Source organism: Ostrinia furnacalis, unplaced genomic scaffold (genome assembly GCF_004193835.3).
Source record: "Ostrinia furnacalis isolate ACB-3 unplaced genomic scaffold, ASM419383v2 OfSCF3549, whole genome shotgun sequence".
In the NCBI taxonomy this organism is placed as follows: domain Eukaryota; kingdom Metazoa; phylum Arthropoda; class Insecta; order Lepidoptera; family Crambidae; genus Ostrinia; species Ostrinia furnacalis.
This window is the reverse complement of record NW_021133788.1, coordinates 132680-151730: the sequence shown is the minus strand read 5'-3', so window position 1 is coordinate 151730 and position 19051 is coordinate 132680. Positions and strand designations below refer to the sequence as shown.

Genomic DNA, 19051 nt, shown 5'->3' with positions numbered 1-19051 from the left:
TATTTGGTGTATTTAGTTATGGTATTTGCTGCTTATAAAAATATATAGTACAAAGTAATAAAAACACCAAACTCACGAAAATACGAAACTAATCGAAGACTTAATCCATTTGAGATACATAATTGTGATAAAATACGAAAAGCGTTGCCGTTTAAAACTTTACAGTAATTTAATACTGATTGAAAACTACGAAAAATGAGTAGACATAAAAAACTAAGAATAAGAAAAGTGTACCTTGAGTTCTCTATTTTGCATCAAAATACTTATTATGTAAAAATAGTTTCTATTGATTGTGATTACAGTTCTGATATTTGGAAGGTAGGAATCAATAGACTCCACAATTTCTTCAAATGTTTGTCGGGAAGATCTAGTATAAAAATTACTGATTTTCTTGCAAGTTGCAAGTCGAATCACCATGCTAAATCTTGCTACTTTCGATTAGCTATGGACAAAACATGATTAACATAATTATTGCTTCCACAGGGTAAGTATTGTGTTCCCTCACGGATAGCAATGTACGATTCAATTTTAAGGGATTACTAATGTTTGGCCAAAAAACTTTTCCCAAATTATCACATCGCAAACAACGTTTCACAAATTTTCATTTGGCAAATTCTCATTTGGCAAAGCAACTTATTGCAAACTTTTCATTCGCAAATGTTGTTTTTGGCATATTATTGTTTAGCAAATTATTGTTTGGCAAAGTATGGTTTGCCAAATGTTTCATTAGGCAAAAATATTTCACGATAAACTATTTACAAAATAATTTGATTGGTGCATAGAATGGATACAAATTAGCTTGTGGTTATTATTTTGTTTAGTGGGTAGTAAATATAAAATTTGTTCTACATTAATTTCCTTATTTCATTCTTTTTATCTAAATTTCCAAACGATTCATTAACAATAGAGGTGATTCTAGCGCTCGGCGGCCGCTGCCGCGGCACGCTTTGCTCGCCTTCGCGCATTAAGGGTCACTGTTCTAACCTAACCTAACCTACTTTTTTCTGTAATACCTACTTTTTGCAACCATACTATTTCCTGCAATGTTTTTACATAAAATTCTTGTGAAAACCATGATCATGTGTCAATTTGACCAAACAAATTATTTGGGATATAATATTTGGCAACATAAAACATTTGCTATATAAACATTTGCCAAGTAAAATTTGGCCAAATGATAATTTGACCAAATGAATTAGTTGCGAAAAGCACAGTTGCTAAAAGTTCATTTGGGAAATGAAACGTTGGCGATAAGTTGTTTGCGAAGTGAAATTTGGCGAAAAGTAATTTGGCCAAACGGAAGGATACCAATTTTAAGTGTAATGCTTTGATATAAAGCTTATAATCGAATCGTACATTACACACACATGCATTCAGTGAGAGAGCACCTTTACAGAATAAATATTATAAAGCTAAAATCACGTCCTTTAGGTCACCCACACATGAGACCGTTATTAACATATTGTACTGATGAGTTAAGGTTATGACTAAAAAAAAGAGATACCAATAAGTAGGCGGGGTAAGAGAATGACACCATGCGATATCTTCAAGCTATTTCAGAGCACATCCACAAGTACAAGGATTAAAGATCTGAATTTTAAAGGCCACCGTTTTAAAAAATCAATTCCTAAAAGAATCGCGTTGGATACCATACCATGCTGTGATGTAGCATTAATTAGTTACTACTTAAAGCTACTTAACATTCTACATTGAGGTTGTTTGATTTTGCATTTCAGTTGTTGTATGAGGTCGAATATTTTTAGTGAGGGGCCGACTTTCATTTCTAGTAGTTCTATGATTTCGTCTTTCGACAGTTGGAGCATCATGGGGCCAGTGATGTGGCTGAAGTTGACGCAATAAGGTTGACAGTCGTTGACAGTGAGGAACTTAGCGACGTCTGCGGTGGTCCAGTTTTCTGGTTCGACGGTATTGAGCACGTCTAGAGGGACCGAGGTGTTGACTAGCCTGGGTATCACTTTGTCGTCCGCTTCGACCGGGATCGGCGCTGCTTCGGGTGAAGGCTGAAGCGCCGCTTGGCTGGATTCTTGCGAATAATCCGTAGGTGTGCTCTGGAAAAAATTGCATGCTTATCTACCAATATGAAACGTTAAATTCTGAACTGCTGATCGTAGTAGTGTACCATAAAAAGAAGTACATTGAAAATAAGATCGCGTTATAGATCATTTCATCCACGCAGACGCGCCCTACCACTTTTTGGGTGAGGGAAGCGCGGGGTGTGAGGAGTTTGATGCGTCCGAGCGTCATTATTGTAGTATGGATACTGACATGTCTATCTATGGTTGACGTCTGCACACACATTGTTACACATTGTTTAGAAACACTTTGTTTAATAATAAAAAATGATGGATTAGCAGAATGCTGTATCCTACTAATGAGGCCTACTTCCTACTAATATTATAAATGCAAAATATTGGATGTCTGGATGTTTGTTACTCTTTCACGCAAAAACTACTGAACGGATTTTGATGAAACTTTACAGTATTATTGTTTATAACCCAGAATAACATATAGCCTTTAATTTATGACGATCTGTGACAAACTAAATTTCACGCCGGTGAATCCGCGGGCAAAAGCTAATTATTTAATAATTGGCGACGTTGGACATGGAAATATGAAACGATCAAATAATAAACTTACCGTCGAATCTCGGTTAATAATATCCGAGAGTCTTTCTTCAATCGGCTCCAGTCCATTCTTCGAATCGTTGTCCACATCCATTTTGCTGGATTCCGTATCAGCCCGCGGTTCCGTATCCGCGGATATCTCGGATACACTAGTGGGGGGAGACAGGCTCTTTGTATCACCCATGTCTGAGTTCTGGGAGCTTTCTTCGGTCGTGTTCGGTGGTTGTACCACTGGTTTCGGAGCTGTAAAGAAAGGTAGGGTCCAAAAGATAAGGAGACATGTAAAGTGCCCCATAAGGGCTACCTTTTCTTTTTTTATTTTCTATAATAATATTTTGACGTTCATAAGTGCCACTTGTGGTCTAAACTGAATAAATACTTTTGATTTTGATTTTAATATTGATTTTGAAAATATGAATCATTATACTGTACAGGGTTAACCCTTAACCAGCTCAATAAAAGGCATTGGTTTTCAACCGTATCATCACAGCATAAAGTTCAATTGATGTGGGCGCTATTTGACAGGAGCTTGAATAAAGGTTAATTTCAGACATGGATAAATTACTGTCAACTATTTTGACCTCTATGCAGAGAAACGCGAAATAAATATGATTTATATAAAGCCTATTAAAGATCCAAGGTTGTTGCTTCTAATAGCGAATTATTTATCCGCGTATGTCAAAAAAGCATCAGTATAAATTACAATGTCTCAGTATAAATAGAATCTGTGCGAGGGCGACAACAATATAATTACGCGTGAGCGTTAAGGATGGGTAGATTGGGGTCTTGGACGAAATTTTACGCGACCGGACTTTAGATCAATAAAGGCTTCCACAGACCAAACGCAGGACAGTAGCAGCGCAGTTTGAATGCGGGCCCGCGCAAGTTGTAATACAAGAAACTCTTTGAAGTATGTCACACCAAATTTGAACGCTGGCCCGCGCTGCTACTGCCGAAATACAAACCAGGCGGCGCGGGAGCAGGACAGAAGCGGCGCGAACGCGGGCCCGCGCTGTTGTATTACTATGGCGGCCATATTAGCATGACACACCGGAGGCAGGGCGGTAAAGCCTGGTCCGTGAGCACGTAAAATTTTGTCCAATGACCCCTAGCTACCCATCCTTATCGCTCGCGCGTAATTATATTACTGTCGCGACTGTGCGACTGGCACCCGCAGTGAGTGTGCGAGCGCGATAGCAACATAATTACGCTCGAGCGATAAGGATGGGTAGCTTGGGGTCATTGTACAAAATTCTACGTGCTCACGGACCAGACTATAGCAGCGCGTTGAAAGCGGTTTTCGATGGGCACGGAATATACGCCTCACTGACCTGGCTGGCGGCGCTTCCTGCGCGGCTGCTTGGGAGGCATCTTGCGAACGCAGCGCGGCGCTGGCTGCAAGGGACCCTCCAAGCGGTGGCCCACGGCGCGACACCAGCCAACCGGGTACATATCTGTGCTGTGCGCCCACAGCCACTGGTCGTATTCTGTGCCCCAGCCGTCGAAGTGGACCTGGTGATTAGATTAACTTGGATTAGATTAACTAAGCAAACGTTGTCGTCTAGCCAGGTCGACGCGGCACACCAACTCGCCGTAAAGTAAATAATGCGACGGCAGCATTACGATGATCCGACGTTACGCTGCGCAAGCGCCGGCAAGATGGCGCTCGAAAGACACTAATGTGGTGTCTCTCAGCGCTAGGTACTGCTCCAAGCTGTATTAAGTCCTACCTTCAGAAGATCAGCGACAACTCTAGCGATGGTGGCCACGCAGACCAGTCTCGGATCCATAAGGTCGGCGCACTCTAGCCGCATGCCGGCCACGAACCCGTGCGACACCACGTGACCGCGCGCCGCGAACAGCGTCCGACTGGCCGCCCTACTGCAGGACTACTCCGAAACGCAGTTCTCATAGTTTGGGGCCTATCTGTCACCGTCGCTCATGCTGGCATCTTGCTTTGCGTGAGGGGGATGGCAACATTCGAAACCTTGGATAACTTTTTCGGGATAACCCCGCTGCGTCTGACTGCCGATCAGGCCTCCCCCACACTAGTCTTTCGAACGTCGTCATCTAGCCAGCGTCGACGCGGCACACCAACTCGCCTTAAAGTAAATAATGCGACGGCAGCATTACGATGATCCGACGTAACGCTGCGCAAGCGCCGGCAAGATGGCGCTCTAAAGACACTAATGTGGTGTCTCTCAGCGCTAGGTACTGCTCCAAGCTGTATCAAGTCCTACAGACGCGAACAGCGTCCGACTAGCCTTACTGCCTGACAGGTCTCCCCCACAATAGCGTCTTTCGAACGACGTCTTGTCAGCGCCTGCGCAGCGTCGACGCAGCGCACCAACTCTCCTTAAGCCACGTTCAGAGGGCTTAGTGTTTACATAAAACGTCGTAAAAAAAAGTAAAGTTTACATAAAAAGATTTTAGTTCCTTCCGCTAGGGGCGCTCTACAATCCGTCGTACATTTAATGTCACTTTTTGACGCAGTTGTCATCGAATGCGTTTGACGTAAACTCACACTACGCCTCCAGATGACGAGCGCTAAATGCGCGTATTCTGTATCAAATCCTACCTTCAGAAGATCAGCGACAACTCTAGCTATAGTAGCCACGCAGACTAATCGCGGATCCATCAAGTCGGCGCACTCGAGCCGCATGCCGGCCACGAAACCGTGCGACACCACGTGACCGCGCGCCGCGGACAACGTCCGACTGGCCGCCCTACTGCAGGACTACTCCGAAACGCTGTTCTCATAGTTCGGGGCCTATCTGTCACCGTCGCTCATGCTGGCATCTTGCTTTGCGTGAGGGGGATGGCAACATTCGAAACCTTGGATAACTTTTTCGGAATAACCCGCTGCGTCTGACTGCCGATCAGGCTCCCCCACACTAGTCTTTCGAACGTCGTCATCTAGCCAGTCGACTAGATGACAGTCGACGCGGCACACCAACTCGCCTTAAAGTAAATAATGCGACGGCAGCATTACGATGATCCGACGTAACGCTGCGCAAGCGCCGGCAAGATGGCGCTCGAAAGACACTAATGTGGTGTCTCTCAGCGCTACCCAAGTAACACAAAACACAATTATAAGAAGCGTACAACAGCATGAACCTACGTGCAGAGCAGTATATGAGCAGCATATGTAGCACTATATCAGCCGTATAAAAGTCTATAAGTGTCTTGTAAGCGCAATTTGGGCCCCAAATAATACGGCTTTGAGCATTATTAAATATTATTAGTGCTGCTAACCAGCGCTTATAATGTTATTGAAGACAGACATTAGTAAAGTTGTTAGATAGCATATTCTAATGTAAAAAGCATTTTATTAGATGTTAGTACAGCTTTGAAACAGCTTTCAGAATTACAATGCCAAAGTTACGTTTTATTCTAAGGCTGAACGTTTTATTTTGTTTGTTTGAAAGTATTCGAAAAAACTTATCGCATTTTATTGTCCGATTTGATTATTTTTCGTTTAGAGTATTGCAGTGCAATGGTGTTGTGAGGAGATGTTTTAATGTCTTTATTTAAAATAATTTATCATAAGGTAAGTATCATATTTTTTGGTTTCAAGAATGAAAATGAGCTGGGAGTATTAGTCTTATGTGAAAATATATATATGTTTGTGGTTTATAATTCACGCGCCCTCACAGAAATCCTTTTTTTAATAAAATAGGGACAAATTTAGAATCGACATATGACACTTTTTGTGATTTTTTTAACGATTTGATTAATTTTAACTTATAAAATTGCTTCTATCGATACTCCGCTTGTAAGAAAAGGATAATAAGTAGTATTTCATGCATATGTGTATTATAATTTTATTTTCTATGTTAGAGAAAACAGAAAGCAAATGGCGTCAGATAATATTAATGTTTTAAACTTTCAACTAGTGTCTTTTAATGTTGTCAGTCTTATTATAGTAAAAAGAAAATGGTTAAGTCATTCAACCTACATATAAAATATCTAAGTGATATCTTTAGCATTACTGTAACACTTTTTAGGTATGTTATAATGTTCATTAGGTTTAAACGTCATAAAAATGGATTGCTTTAGTGTTAATCAGGGTACCGAAACAATAATTTAGAATCCTTTAATCACGTCATGATCCCCTACTCCACGTCTTTCAATTTTATCTGTCTCCAATTAGGTAGGTACCTAGTTTGACAAGTGTTAAGTATAAAATCATTATCACTACAAATGTAATTTGTAATGAAACACGATATAGCTACCTATCTTATTTTTCGCTCATTGTAATAGTAATAATTTAAAGGAACTTTTTGTAACTAGTTAGTAGTGTTGCTGTAGTCGTTTTTTTAAGGGTATGCGTTATACGGGTAATTATTTAGTTTTCAGGTAACTACTTCTCTATTAAGTCATAAATAAGCTTATTTGTTTTTTTTTCAGATGCCTTTTAAAATAGTGCAAACGACCGAAAGGGATGAAGGAATGTTCTACGGAACTTCTTGACTCACACAACAACCGATTGTACTGTATTTTGTGTATGAGGTGTATCATTTTTTGGAACACGTTTTGCATTTCTTAAACCAAATATAAAGTTTGAATATTCCGTCTTTATCTTTCTCTTTACTCCACCTGTTCTCTTAGGCTGAGTTGCACCACCTAACTTTGACCGTAACTATGACGATAACCGATGTTTTTTGTATGGGGTTTGACAGATTTTTGACGTTTGTTAAAGTAAGTTGGTGCAACCCGGCCTTAAGTCTTTTTCCACTGTTTATTCATGTCAATAACGTGACACGTTCGACATAAATTTTCTAATGAATATACAGGACCTACTAACGCACAAATGAATATAATCATACGGCTCGTGGTTTTATGGCCAAATTATGACCTAAAGTAATAAAATATTTTTTTTATTTATCTAAATAGTGCTAAAAGCTTTAAAGTAACAATAAAATAAGAAGATAACAGAGCTAAAACTTTAGTAAATGTTTGGCTAATGCTGAGCAGTAAATAAGCATAAGAAAAGATCATAAAAATGCGTTCAATCTGTAAAATGTGTTAATATATCTGAATGCACTATAGAATATTTCGACAACGTTTATTTAATGCATTAGGTTTTCTTATTTACTAATATACGGTTTTAGCCTTTGTGTTAGTGTAAATGCTGTTAAAGGTGCTGTATATTAAAAGTAATTAATGTTTTAGTATGATTATAAGCCAATTAACTTAATTTTTTTAGACCATATAATAGCTTCATGCATTGTAAATTTTACCGCATTCTACTCAAAAGCATTTAAACTAAGTCAAAACTGATTTAAAGTGATAGTCTGACTTTAAAACGTAAATCAATCTTAATTTCAGTGAATATACAGATTGCGTGTTACTTGGGTAGGTACTGCTCCAAGCCGTATCAAGTCCTACCTTCAGAAGATCAGCGACAACTCTAGCTATAGTAGCCACGCAGACTAATCGCGGGTCCATCAAGTCGGCGCACTCGAGCCGCATGCCGGCCACGAACCCGTGCGACACCACGTGACCGCGCGCCGCGAACAACGTCCGACTAGCCTTACTGTCTGACAGGTCTCCCCTACAATAGCGTCTTTCGAACGACGTCTTGTCAGCGCCTGCGCAGCGTCGAAGCAGCGCACCAACTCTCCTTAAGCAACGTTCAGAGGGCTTAGTGTGAGTTTACATAAAACGTCGTAAAAAAAGTAAAGTACATAAAAAGATTTTAGTTCCTTCCGCTAGGGGCGCTCTACAATCCGTCGTATATTTAATGTCACTTTTTGACGCAGTTGTCATCGAATGCGTTTGACGTAAACTCTACGCCTCCAGATGACGAGCGCTAAACGCGCGTTTACAACTACATGTCGAAACGCGCGTTAGCATGTGTACTACGAGAATAAATTACATAGTTGTAAACGCGCGTTTAGCGCTCATCATCTGAACGTGGCCTTAAACTAAATGACGCTACGCCAGAGCCGCGTCGGCGCTGCGCGGGCGCTGGCAAGACGATGACGCTCGACAGACGTTAGTGTGAGGTGTCTCTCACCGCTAGGTACTGCCAGATAATTTCGTCAGCTGTATTAAATCCTACCTTCAGAAGATCAGCGACAACTCTAGCTATAGTAGCCACGCAGACCAGTCTCGGATCCATCGGTCGGCGCACTCGAGCCGCATGCCGGCCACGAACCCGTGCGACACCACGTGACCGCGCGCCGCGAACAACGTCCGACTGGCCGCCCTATTGCAGGACTACTCCGAAACGCTGTTCTCATAGTTTGGGGCCTATCTGTCACCGTCGCTCATGCTGGCATCTTGCTTTGCGTGGGGGGGATGGCAACATTCGAAACCTTGGATAACTTTTTCGGAATAACCCGCTGCGTCCGACTGCCGATCAGGCCTCCCCCACACTAGTCTTTCGAACGTCGTCATCTAGCCAGCGTCGACGCGGCACACCAACTCGCCTTAAAGTAAATAATGCAACGGAGACATTACGAAGATCCTACGTTACGCTGCGCAAGCGCCGGCAAGACGGCGCTCGAAAGACACTAATGTGGTGTCTCTCAGCGCTAGGTACTGCTCCAAGCTGTATCAAGTCCTACCTTCAGAAGATCAGCGACAACTCTAGCTATAGTAGCCACGCAGACTAATCGCGGATCCATCAGGTCGGCGCACTCGAGCCGCATGCCGGCCACGAAACCGTGCGACACCACGTGACCGCGCGCCGCGAACAGCGTCCGACTGGCCGCCCTACTGCCTGTCAGGGCTAGGTACTGTTCCCAGCCGAACTCGTCGGCGGTATACCTGTGGACGGAAAGTAAATGCAAAATTATAAAGATTACTGCCAATAACTTCTTTAACACGCGACATGAAAAAATAAACTACTGAGTCTTACAATGTAAAAAAATCAAGAACAAATCACCATTATACCAACGTTCAAGTTTTCTTGCATTTCTTTTAAAATTTATTCATTTTACATTGACTTTTCTTCAGTTAGGCGGTTATCACACTGCGCCCGCACCGCGCTCCGCCGCGGAGCGCGTGATTTCATATAAAAAATCCCGCGCGCAGACGCGTTGTCAATGTGAAGTGCCGCGCGTGTTTTCTATACAAACTGAGGTACTTGCATACAATGATTAAATCTGTCGTCCCACGTACCGCGGCGGAGCGCGGCGCAGTGTGATAACCGCCTTAGTCTTTTGTTTGGGCCTTTCTTTATGCACTTCAATTCGATCAGATTACATGTCGAGTGCTTACGGCACCCGACCCGACCTATAAGCGAACAAAACGAAAAGGTATCCTGATTGGAAGCGATCAGTGCGCCACAGTGGCTTACTTTTGCGACCGTTTATGGTCCAGTCAGTAGCAATTTGACTTACTTACTATACAAAAACTTACCCATTAGGAGGCACTAGTGGAATGTTATTCGCCAACGCGAAGCCGACAGGAAATATGCACGGAGATCTCTGGTGGTAACAAAACCAGTCTGCTCCAGATACGTCAGCCGGGTAGCAGTCTATTCGAATCATCATGTAGCCTTCATTCAATATCTGCATCACAGTAGCAGCACACACTGCTGACAAATTCAATGGGTCTATCGCTTCCAATTTCATTCCTTCAGAAAACAGAGGTGGCTCATTCGTTGGATACTTGTAGAACATCTCTGGTGTTGTGTCATTAGATATAAATCTTCCCGCAGCCACCCTTTGGCAATAACTTTGTGGGGCGTCAAGAGGATGGCCAACACGGAAAGCCCAGCCAACTGGGTGTATCAATGGTGAGTCTTCATGACACCAAAAACCATTGTCTTCTGGAGAACTATCATAGTATTTAACGTGCAATCTTTTACCAACTATCTCACATACACTTGCTACCTGTAAAATAAATAAAACAATTACTGTTTTATTTTATTACAAAAATTATAGAAAAATATATTCCATATTAGTAAGTAATTACATACCTTAACTTGAGAGATTCTATTTTTATCAACTACCTCCATAATAGACCCAATAGAAAACCTTGATACTAGGCTATCATTTAATTTTGTGTAAAAATTTGCAGGTAATGTCCTAGCACCTGTTAGCTGCTTTACTAAAAACCTAAAAGAGAAAAACAATGAAGATGTAGTAATAAAATGGGTTCAACAAGGTACTTTGAATCAATTTCCAATATTTTTACAAAACAACAAATATTTCTAGTTCTCAGAACACCAAGGACTATCTCATAAACAATATCTGAAATCAGAACTGTATTTAATTATGACTAGCTTTCCGCCCGTGGCTTCGCCCGCGTGGAATTTTGTCTGGCACAGAAAAACAATATCGTGCGCGTATTTGCTCACCGTTTAGTCCTACCCTGGACTATGACAAACATTTTAAAACCAAAATCAGCTCAATCGGCCCAGCCGTTCTCGAGTTTTTATCAGACTAACGAACATCAATTCATTTTTATTTAGGTATACAGTGTGTCCGGGCATGTAGTGATCAAACTTTAAGGGCGTAATCTATGGACAATTTTATCGATGAAAATACTTCAAATTTGGGGCCTGACCCATTTCTCGAAAAATTACATCGATTTAAGTTTTTAATTTTTAGTTTACACCTCTTCTTTAAAAAACAAGTGAAAGCGTGGGTAGCTTAACATTAATAGGCAAATATTTTATATCATGCGATAGCCAATAAAATTATCTATTAGTAGAAGAAGAAAGCAGACACAAGTTTCATACATTTTATGGGAGTAAGAATGGATTTAATTAGAAAAATACATTACTTTTTTCACTTCTTTTTCAGTTATTTTCCAACACAAGAAAAACCAGGTCGTTAAGGTATGTTTTATTTGCATTGTATTTTCAGTCAGATTACGCAGCAAGTAAACTAATTTAATTTTCGCTATTCAATCACACACTCACGATGGCAACCGAAATCGCCCGAATTGATCTGCCCCCTAGACAAGTGGCAAAATCTGACATTCTACTCGGACTGATTCGATTTTCGAAAAGTGTGACTAGTCTAGTCTACTAATAGACCCACTGATCGCGTTCGAAGCACCTGTGCGGCGCTAAACTCGTCACGACATGCAACGAGACAATGGGCCAACTATCCGGCCGCCGGATATCCGGTTATCCGGCCTAGCAGCTGGCCGGATATCCGGTATCCGGTATCCGGCCAAACAACTATCCGTTTCATCTCTAATTCTTACTCCCATAAAATGTATGAAACTTGTGTCTGCTTTCTTCTTCTACTAATAGATAATTTTATTGGCTATCGCATGATATAAAATATTTGCCTATTAATGTTAAGCTACCCACGCTTTTACTTGTTTTTTAAAGAAGAGGTGTAAACTAAAAATTAAAAACTTAAATCGATGTAATTTTTCGAGAAATGGGTCAGGCCCCAAATTTGAAGTATTTTCATCGATAAAATTGTCCATAGATTACGCCCTTAAAGTTTGATCACTACATGCCCGGACACACTAGATGACAAAAGGCATATTTTATTCCTACATCTAAACTAAAATACATACTTTTTCCAATCCGTATATTTATCTTCTATAGTGCAAGGCGGAATGAGTGGCTTGCCGCGAGTTGCACACCACCCGACAGGATGAACCTCGGAGCAGCATAAGTTAACCCAGAAGTCCTTCGAGTCATCACTTCCAAAACCTTCATACCGCAACAGGCCCATGTAGCCTTTTACCTGAAAAAATATGAGTTAATTACCAGGAATATTTAAAAAAATAGTAAAGCCAGTTCAGTTTAATACAGTAAAAGCCCTTAGATTTCCAATGCTTTCTTAGAAGAAGATACTTGATAAAGTTATTGAAACAAAAACAAAATATAGAAAACATTTTTTTTAAAGCATTGCTAGGTAAGGTTTGAAGTTACCAAAAATTATTTGTAGATTGTAGTAAATATATGTATTGCTAGTAAAATTTTAAGTTAATATTAAATAACAGCAGCCCAAAATCAACATAAGGACTTGACTAAAGATAAATGAACATTGATAATATACAAAACTTACTTTCAATACTGTGGCTACCCAAAAATAGTCACTGAGTTTCTCAGTATTATTTCCACAGTCTGTGTTTTTCACCTCAACCTTCATGCCCTCGAAGGTGTTGTCCCACATCTCATGCAGTGGGGCATGTTTGAACAGGCTGACCGGAGCTGCCAAGAAGTCACAGCCAAACAACTCATCCTTCCATTCATAGCTATTGGCCACTAAAGCTGCTGACTGCTTGATAGGGCCAGCCTAAAAAATATGGTCTTTGCATTAATTATCAATTATTTATTTATCGAAAAACTTAACAGCTTTAGCACTACAACATTACAATACATTAAGATAAGAATTTAAAATAAATATGATAATAGGTAGGTTAGTTCATTGTCATGCCTTACGAAAGTTGCATGGTGTTTATGTGTGTAAACAAAAAAAGTACATGCAACAGCATACCAAGGTAAAAAACTGGGACATCTTTGATCTTACACAGTTGTAAATGTTGTAATAGTGGTATTTTGCAATAAAAAAATATTGACAGAAAACTGTGGACTGCACAACAATTGAGTGTTTTGAACACAAGTTTTGGTAGTGAATATTTTGTACCTGTAAGTCATTCAAAGCAGCTTGCCATTGGTGCAGCTGAGGCAATGGTTCGAGGGGTATCAGACCAGCCATATGTTCAGCTCCTTCCATAATCTTGAATCGCCAATTACAGTGCCGACGTCTAGTTGCACTAACATAACATCGCAGATTGCAAAATCTATTATTTCGAGTATAAAAATGATCACGACGCCCAACGCGACCACATAATTCACATATTGCTGAAATATAGTAATTAGTTCTTAAGATAAATCAATTATAATGCAACTATATTCAGTAAAATGTCCTGCAACTATCTCGGATGCTTTCACAAAACAAACCAACATGCCGACACATCCGTCATCGATACTCACCAAAACTATTCTTTTCCAATGGAACTATGGTCAAATCATCTACGATAGAAGTTTCATCGGTCAAATCTGTAGTATTATTATAGTTCAAATCATTTTCGACGGTGTAACAAGCCATATTTGGGCTAAAGGCACTGAATAACTACCGAACACTGTGGTGGTAAACACTGCAATCCTCATGACTAAAGCCACAATGTATTTATTTTGAGCTATGAATCTGAGGTTCTATTATAAGAAATAAATAAAATTTCTGTACTTTTACTGGTCAATCACAATAAAATTACTATGTACAAACGAATAAACACTTGTTTTAAAATGGTTGTTTCACTGTTCACATCAAAAAATCACAAAGTAGGTAGCTAAGCAGAGAGTAAAGAGTTTGGTCAGGAAGACATCTTGTTCATAGACAATTTTTTTTAGTAAGGTGTCTTACGGCTCAGAGCCCCGATTACGGTAATTTTTAACGTCAACAATCCAGACACGCTTCTCGATTCGGCGATACGATTGGTCGTTCAACAGCGTACGTCAGCGGTTTTGACCAATCGTATCGCAGAATCAGAAACGCGTCTGGATTGTAGACGTTATAAAAGTTACTGTAATCGGGGCTCTGGGTGCAAGCTCATAGACAATATGAAAATGGAGAAGACAGATTATTAAATTATAAAACTAGACATTCCATATTCCATTAAGACGTTTAAAAAACATCAAATTGTCGATGAAAAAATATTATGTTGATTGTTGACATTGTTTTTGTTGATGGAGACTCGGCTTTCTGAGCCCCGATTACGGTAATTTTTAACGTTTCCAATCCAAACGCGCTTCCTCGATTCTGCGATTCTGCGATGCGGTGGTCAGCGTAATGATCAAAACAGCGTACGTCAGCTGTTTTGACCAATCGTATCGCAGAATCGATGAAGCGCGTCTGGATTGGAGACGTTAAAAATTACTGAAATCGGGGCTCTGAGCGCGTAAATTTAACCGAAAAGTGACCAATCGTGATATTTTAAATAATTTACTTATTTCTTCGGATCCTTTTTTGTCACAATAAGACCAAAAATGAGCATGAGTCAAAATCTCCTCTTCCTAATGAAGTTAAAAATTTACTAGCTTCAAATAATGATGAAACTTTTGAATTTATAGATGTTGATGATGATGTTGAATAATAAATGATTAAGATTGGAATGATTGTTAGCTTCTTTTTATTTTAGAAAATCAACAAATTATCATAAAGTTGCCTTATATCCATATATTTTGTTTACTTTTTCGTACTTTAGAAAATATCACTTATTATCCTAAACGGGGACGCACTGGGACAAAGTTGTTACTGTATTAGCTTCTATTAGTATGACTCTTTAAAACCTATAAGTAGTCATATCTAACAAACTAACATTTTGAATAAGAGCCTCGTACGTGAAGGAAACGTTTCGTACAAATAAAACACAAAACATGAAATATAGCAAAAACTACGCATTTCTCAGAAAAATATAACTTAAACAAAACGTTTTTTTATGACATTCTACACATGATACCATCGAAAAAAGTTAATAAATCGCTAATTCCATTTTTATCATTTCTTGAACCAGTGTGCGGCAGATTTCGCGGAAAAAAGTATGAAAATAGGTAGGTATAGCCTGACCAGGAACATAATAGATCATAGATGACCCACGCTGAACTGTCCCGCCAAACTCAATGACAGGGGGGCGCTACCATCGTTCAACTATATGGTTTCCAACATGGCAAAAATCTGAACCAGCGATCCGGTATTGACGGTGGCGCCCCACTGTCAATGTCATCGACAGGACAGTCCAGTATTTTGGAACTATAAAAACCCTGGCATAGAGGCGCGTCAATTGCATTTGATAGTGCAACACTGAGTACAGTCGTACCTGTGTTAAATTAATAGGTTAACTTTATGTATCAGGATTCTGGATTACGGGCTAATTTGATATTTTCATAAATTAACGAAAAAATATTATTATAGGTAACCTGGTTTAAATAAATTAAATGAAACCATCAATCGAGTTAGTAGGATTTATTTTATTATTCGTCAATAATCAAATTCAGAACTTGAATATTCAACTGCAATGTCTGCTCATGAACGCTTCAAACTCGGTACTTCTTTCCCAATTCCATAAAATTCAACACTTAGAAAGTGACAAAAAACTTTAAAATAGGTAGTTGAAACAAACCACAGCTAGTTTTCACAGTGGACTGTACTATACGATAAACATGTCAGTCAATTTGACAACCTTTGTCGGAAACATTATTCAATGAAAATATTGTCCGAACCCTTAGTATTTCTCTTCGACAAATACTTTAACACATTGTGAACCACTTTTCTTTCACGACTATAAAAATATTTTAGCAATTTAATTCACAAAATCAATTGCGCACATTTAAAATAAAGTTTGTTTACACTTTGACAGCATGGCAATAGACTGACATGCAAGGTGACATGTCAATGAAGTTTTCAGTTACTGTTGCCATTAAAAGAAATTAGTACCATTAGTTTTCCGCAATATGGCGAGGGTTTTTATGTTCCTGGTCAGGCTATACTACTGATCTATGAAACGTATGAAACATTTATTATACAAAATAAGGAAATAATTAAAATAAAATAAAATAAAATAACATAGATTTTTTTAAATATTAAGTCGTTTTTTTTTACTTAATAAAAATCCATCGAAACGAAATTTCAATTCTTCAGTTTTGAACAAAAATTTGAAATTGTGGCCAGATTAAAAATTAGGGTAGCTTACCGTAGCTTATCACTAACCAAATGAATTAATTAATTACGGGTATTTCCCCTTCTTGCTCTGATGATGGTTTCCATTTATCTGAGCATGCTGCAGTTAATGTTAATGTTAATGCAGACATTGCCCCAAAATACCCTTTGTATTTTGGGGCAATGTCTGCACTCCTCTAGTAACGCGTTTCTCAATACCCCCGGTGGAATTCTGAGTTTAAGACATCTTTTAAGAAAGTCCAAGACATGCTCTATAGGATTCTTGTCTGGGGATCTTGCCAGCAACTGCATCATGCATGGGTATATCCAAATGGTTTAAATAAGCCTGTACTGAGCGAGCACTGTGAAAACGAACATTATCGTGAATTAAACTAAAGGAGTCCCCAATAAATGGAGTAAATGGCACATCATGTTTTTCTAAAATGTTCCTACTGTACCATTCGGAAGTCATGTTTCCTCCATCGACCACCACTAACTCCGTACGAGCTCCCAAACATATTCCTCCCCACACCAGAATTAAGCTACAGCCATATACTTACCACGATATTTTCAAAATTAAGACTAAATGTTACGTTCTCTTTGTGTTTCCATATTCGCTATCTCCATCAATCTGGTATAAGAGAACTCTGCACTCATCAGTTAAGAGATCATGTTTCCAGGCGTTCAAGACCCAATCATGATATTCACGTGCAAAGTTCAATTTGTTTTTCGATGCTATGTCACAAGTTGGAGCTTTTTCGGATATGTACGGTACGACCCTGTACCAACTTCAGCAAATCTCCTGTGAACTGTGCGCTCAGCAGTGGCGTAACTATACCGTTCGAGGCCCGTGGCAAATTCATCGAATGGGCCCTCCCACTTTCCCAATATATAAAGAAGCTGAACCAACAACAATAGTATTTTTTATTTTATAATATTTATTTATACACTTTTATTTGTAAAATTTAACTAATTAATCACTACGTGAAGTACCTAGGTACATACAAATTTTTTTTTTACCAATGCATTGAAAGTTTAATACCTAGGTATATTTATTTTAGTTGTGTATGCAACTAAGAAGGTAACAAATAAATTAAAGACAAAACTTTTTTTTACTTAAGTAGTATGTGTAATAATAAATCCCATCAAAAACAATACTTGTCAAAAAAACCAAGTCTCGCAACTCAGTTGTTCTACGGTAAAAAGTTGTGAGATCCATGTAATACCAAGTCCAGGCCAGGAAATCTTTAACGTTTTACATAAATATATTGACTTGGCCATCGCACTAAATAATTTAATTTACACGTGTTTTCATGCGATGGCCAAGTCAATATATTTATGTAAAACGTTAAAGATTTCCTGGCCTGGACTTGGTATTACATGGATCTCACAACTTTTTACCGTAGAACAACTGAGTTGCGAGACTTGGTTTTTTTGACAAGTATTGTTTTTGATGGGATACCACAGAATAAGTAATAGTACAGGTACAGAAGGATTACTCCGCAAGACGATTTAAATAAATGCGAGTCTTGCTACGACGCGATACAGTGGAATTCAGCTCGCACAGCACTACGTACCTACAATTTTATTCACCTACAAGTTTTGTCTCTTTCTATCGCGTGCCTCTGAACTCTTCTTACGCTGCTAGGGTTGCTATGCTGTCTAGTGAAAAAATAGAATTAATCTACTTAGGTATTTGTAATGAGGTACGTATGTAGGTAAGTATTAGTGTTATTTTACCTTTGTAAAAATAACATTTTAAATATACCTACTTAGGATAAAAAAGTACTTATTTTAATACAATGTCTTCATTCATACCTATTTTAACATAAGACAAATAAATTAAACATACCTACTATCACAGAAGAAAGAATGACATCATACCTACCTACTTACTACGCAAATACGAAACGGCTACATCATAGAACGAGAGGCATCACCCGAAAATCATATTTGTATTTGGCTTTGCACAAACTTAATCTAATGTTACTCGCTGTACTTTGGCAACAATTTATTTTTTACTGAATATTGTTGGGGTACCTATGCATTATGGTAAAAGAACTAGCTTGTCGTAATTTGGTGTATCGATGTTACTCTTCCGTTTCATTTACCTACACGGAAAGGTAATAGTTAATATTTTAACGATAACATTCTTAAAACATCATAAATTGTATTCAAAAGAAATTATTTATTAAAGGCAAAACATCAAGTCCCGACGGGCGTGCGCGTGACACTCGACTGATATAATACCCGCCGGCGGGGCGCTCCGCTGTAGGTAATTATCGGATGTACCGCGCGGAGTGAGCCAGGCCTGCTCTTACTCCTCGAGTGTCTTTAAGGTCATTTCTGGCTTGAACAGCAGGTAACCGCGACTTTCTGAAAACTCGAAGTCTTTTTCTGACTCGTATTCTCCTCCTAACGATAGAAATGATCAATCTGTACCGTTTTGGTTACTGCCATGGGTCGTTGATACTATACTATAGGTAATCAACGAAGTCTTACGGCAGCCGATCTGTATGCATGACCGTTTCTTCTCATTTCATCTGCCTTAAAGATTTCTGACGGTGCTAAGCTGGGCATAATAAACTCTTGTAAGTAACTGAATGTTTACGCAACGAAATTCTCAGAAAATTTTCATATTTCGAATTAAATTAAAAAATAAGGTCATAATAAGGCATTTTTACCAAAAAATTATTATATTGATGCTTTTTTTCCGTTCCGCTAAATCTGCCGGTGTGTGTATGATCACACATTTCTGTA

General features: G+C 39.2%; 1 protein-coding gene across 2 annotated transcripts; it reads right to left on the bottom strand.

Moving 5' to 3' along the window:
• Positions 1 to 1560: 1560 nt before the first annotated feature.
• LOC114357988 (polycomb protein Sfmbt) lies at positions 1561 to 13953 on the bottom strand. 2 transcript variants are annotated; one of them, XM_028311830.1, is made up of 11 exons: positions 13570 to 13952; positions 13220 to 13437; positions 12638 to 12868; positions 12141 to 12313; positions 10579 to 10717; positions 10017 to 10492; positions 9329 to 9422; positions 5224 to 5331; positions 3977 to 4157; positions 2659 to 2888; positions 1561 to 2069 (listed from the first exon to the last, which is right to left on the bottom strand). In XM_028311830.1, the coding sequence occupies exons 1-11, from the start codon at positions 13682 to 13684 to the stop codon at positions 1683 to 1685; spliced, it is 2352 nt and encodes a 783-aa protein (XP_028167631.1). In that variant the 5' UTR covers positions 13685 to 13952; the 3' UTR covers positions 1561 to 1682. The 2 variants fall into 2 exon arrangements, with proteins under 2 accessions (XP_028167631.1, XP_028167632.1); XM_028311831.1 differs by lacking the exon at positions 5224 to 5331 and having other exon boundaries at positions 9221 to 9422; positions 13570 to 13953.
• Positions 13954 to 19051: the final 5098 nt, after the last annotated feature.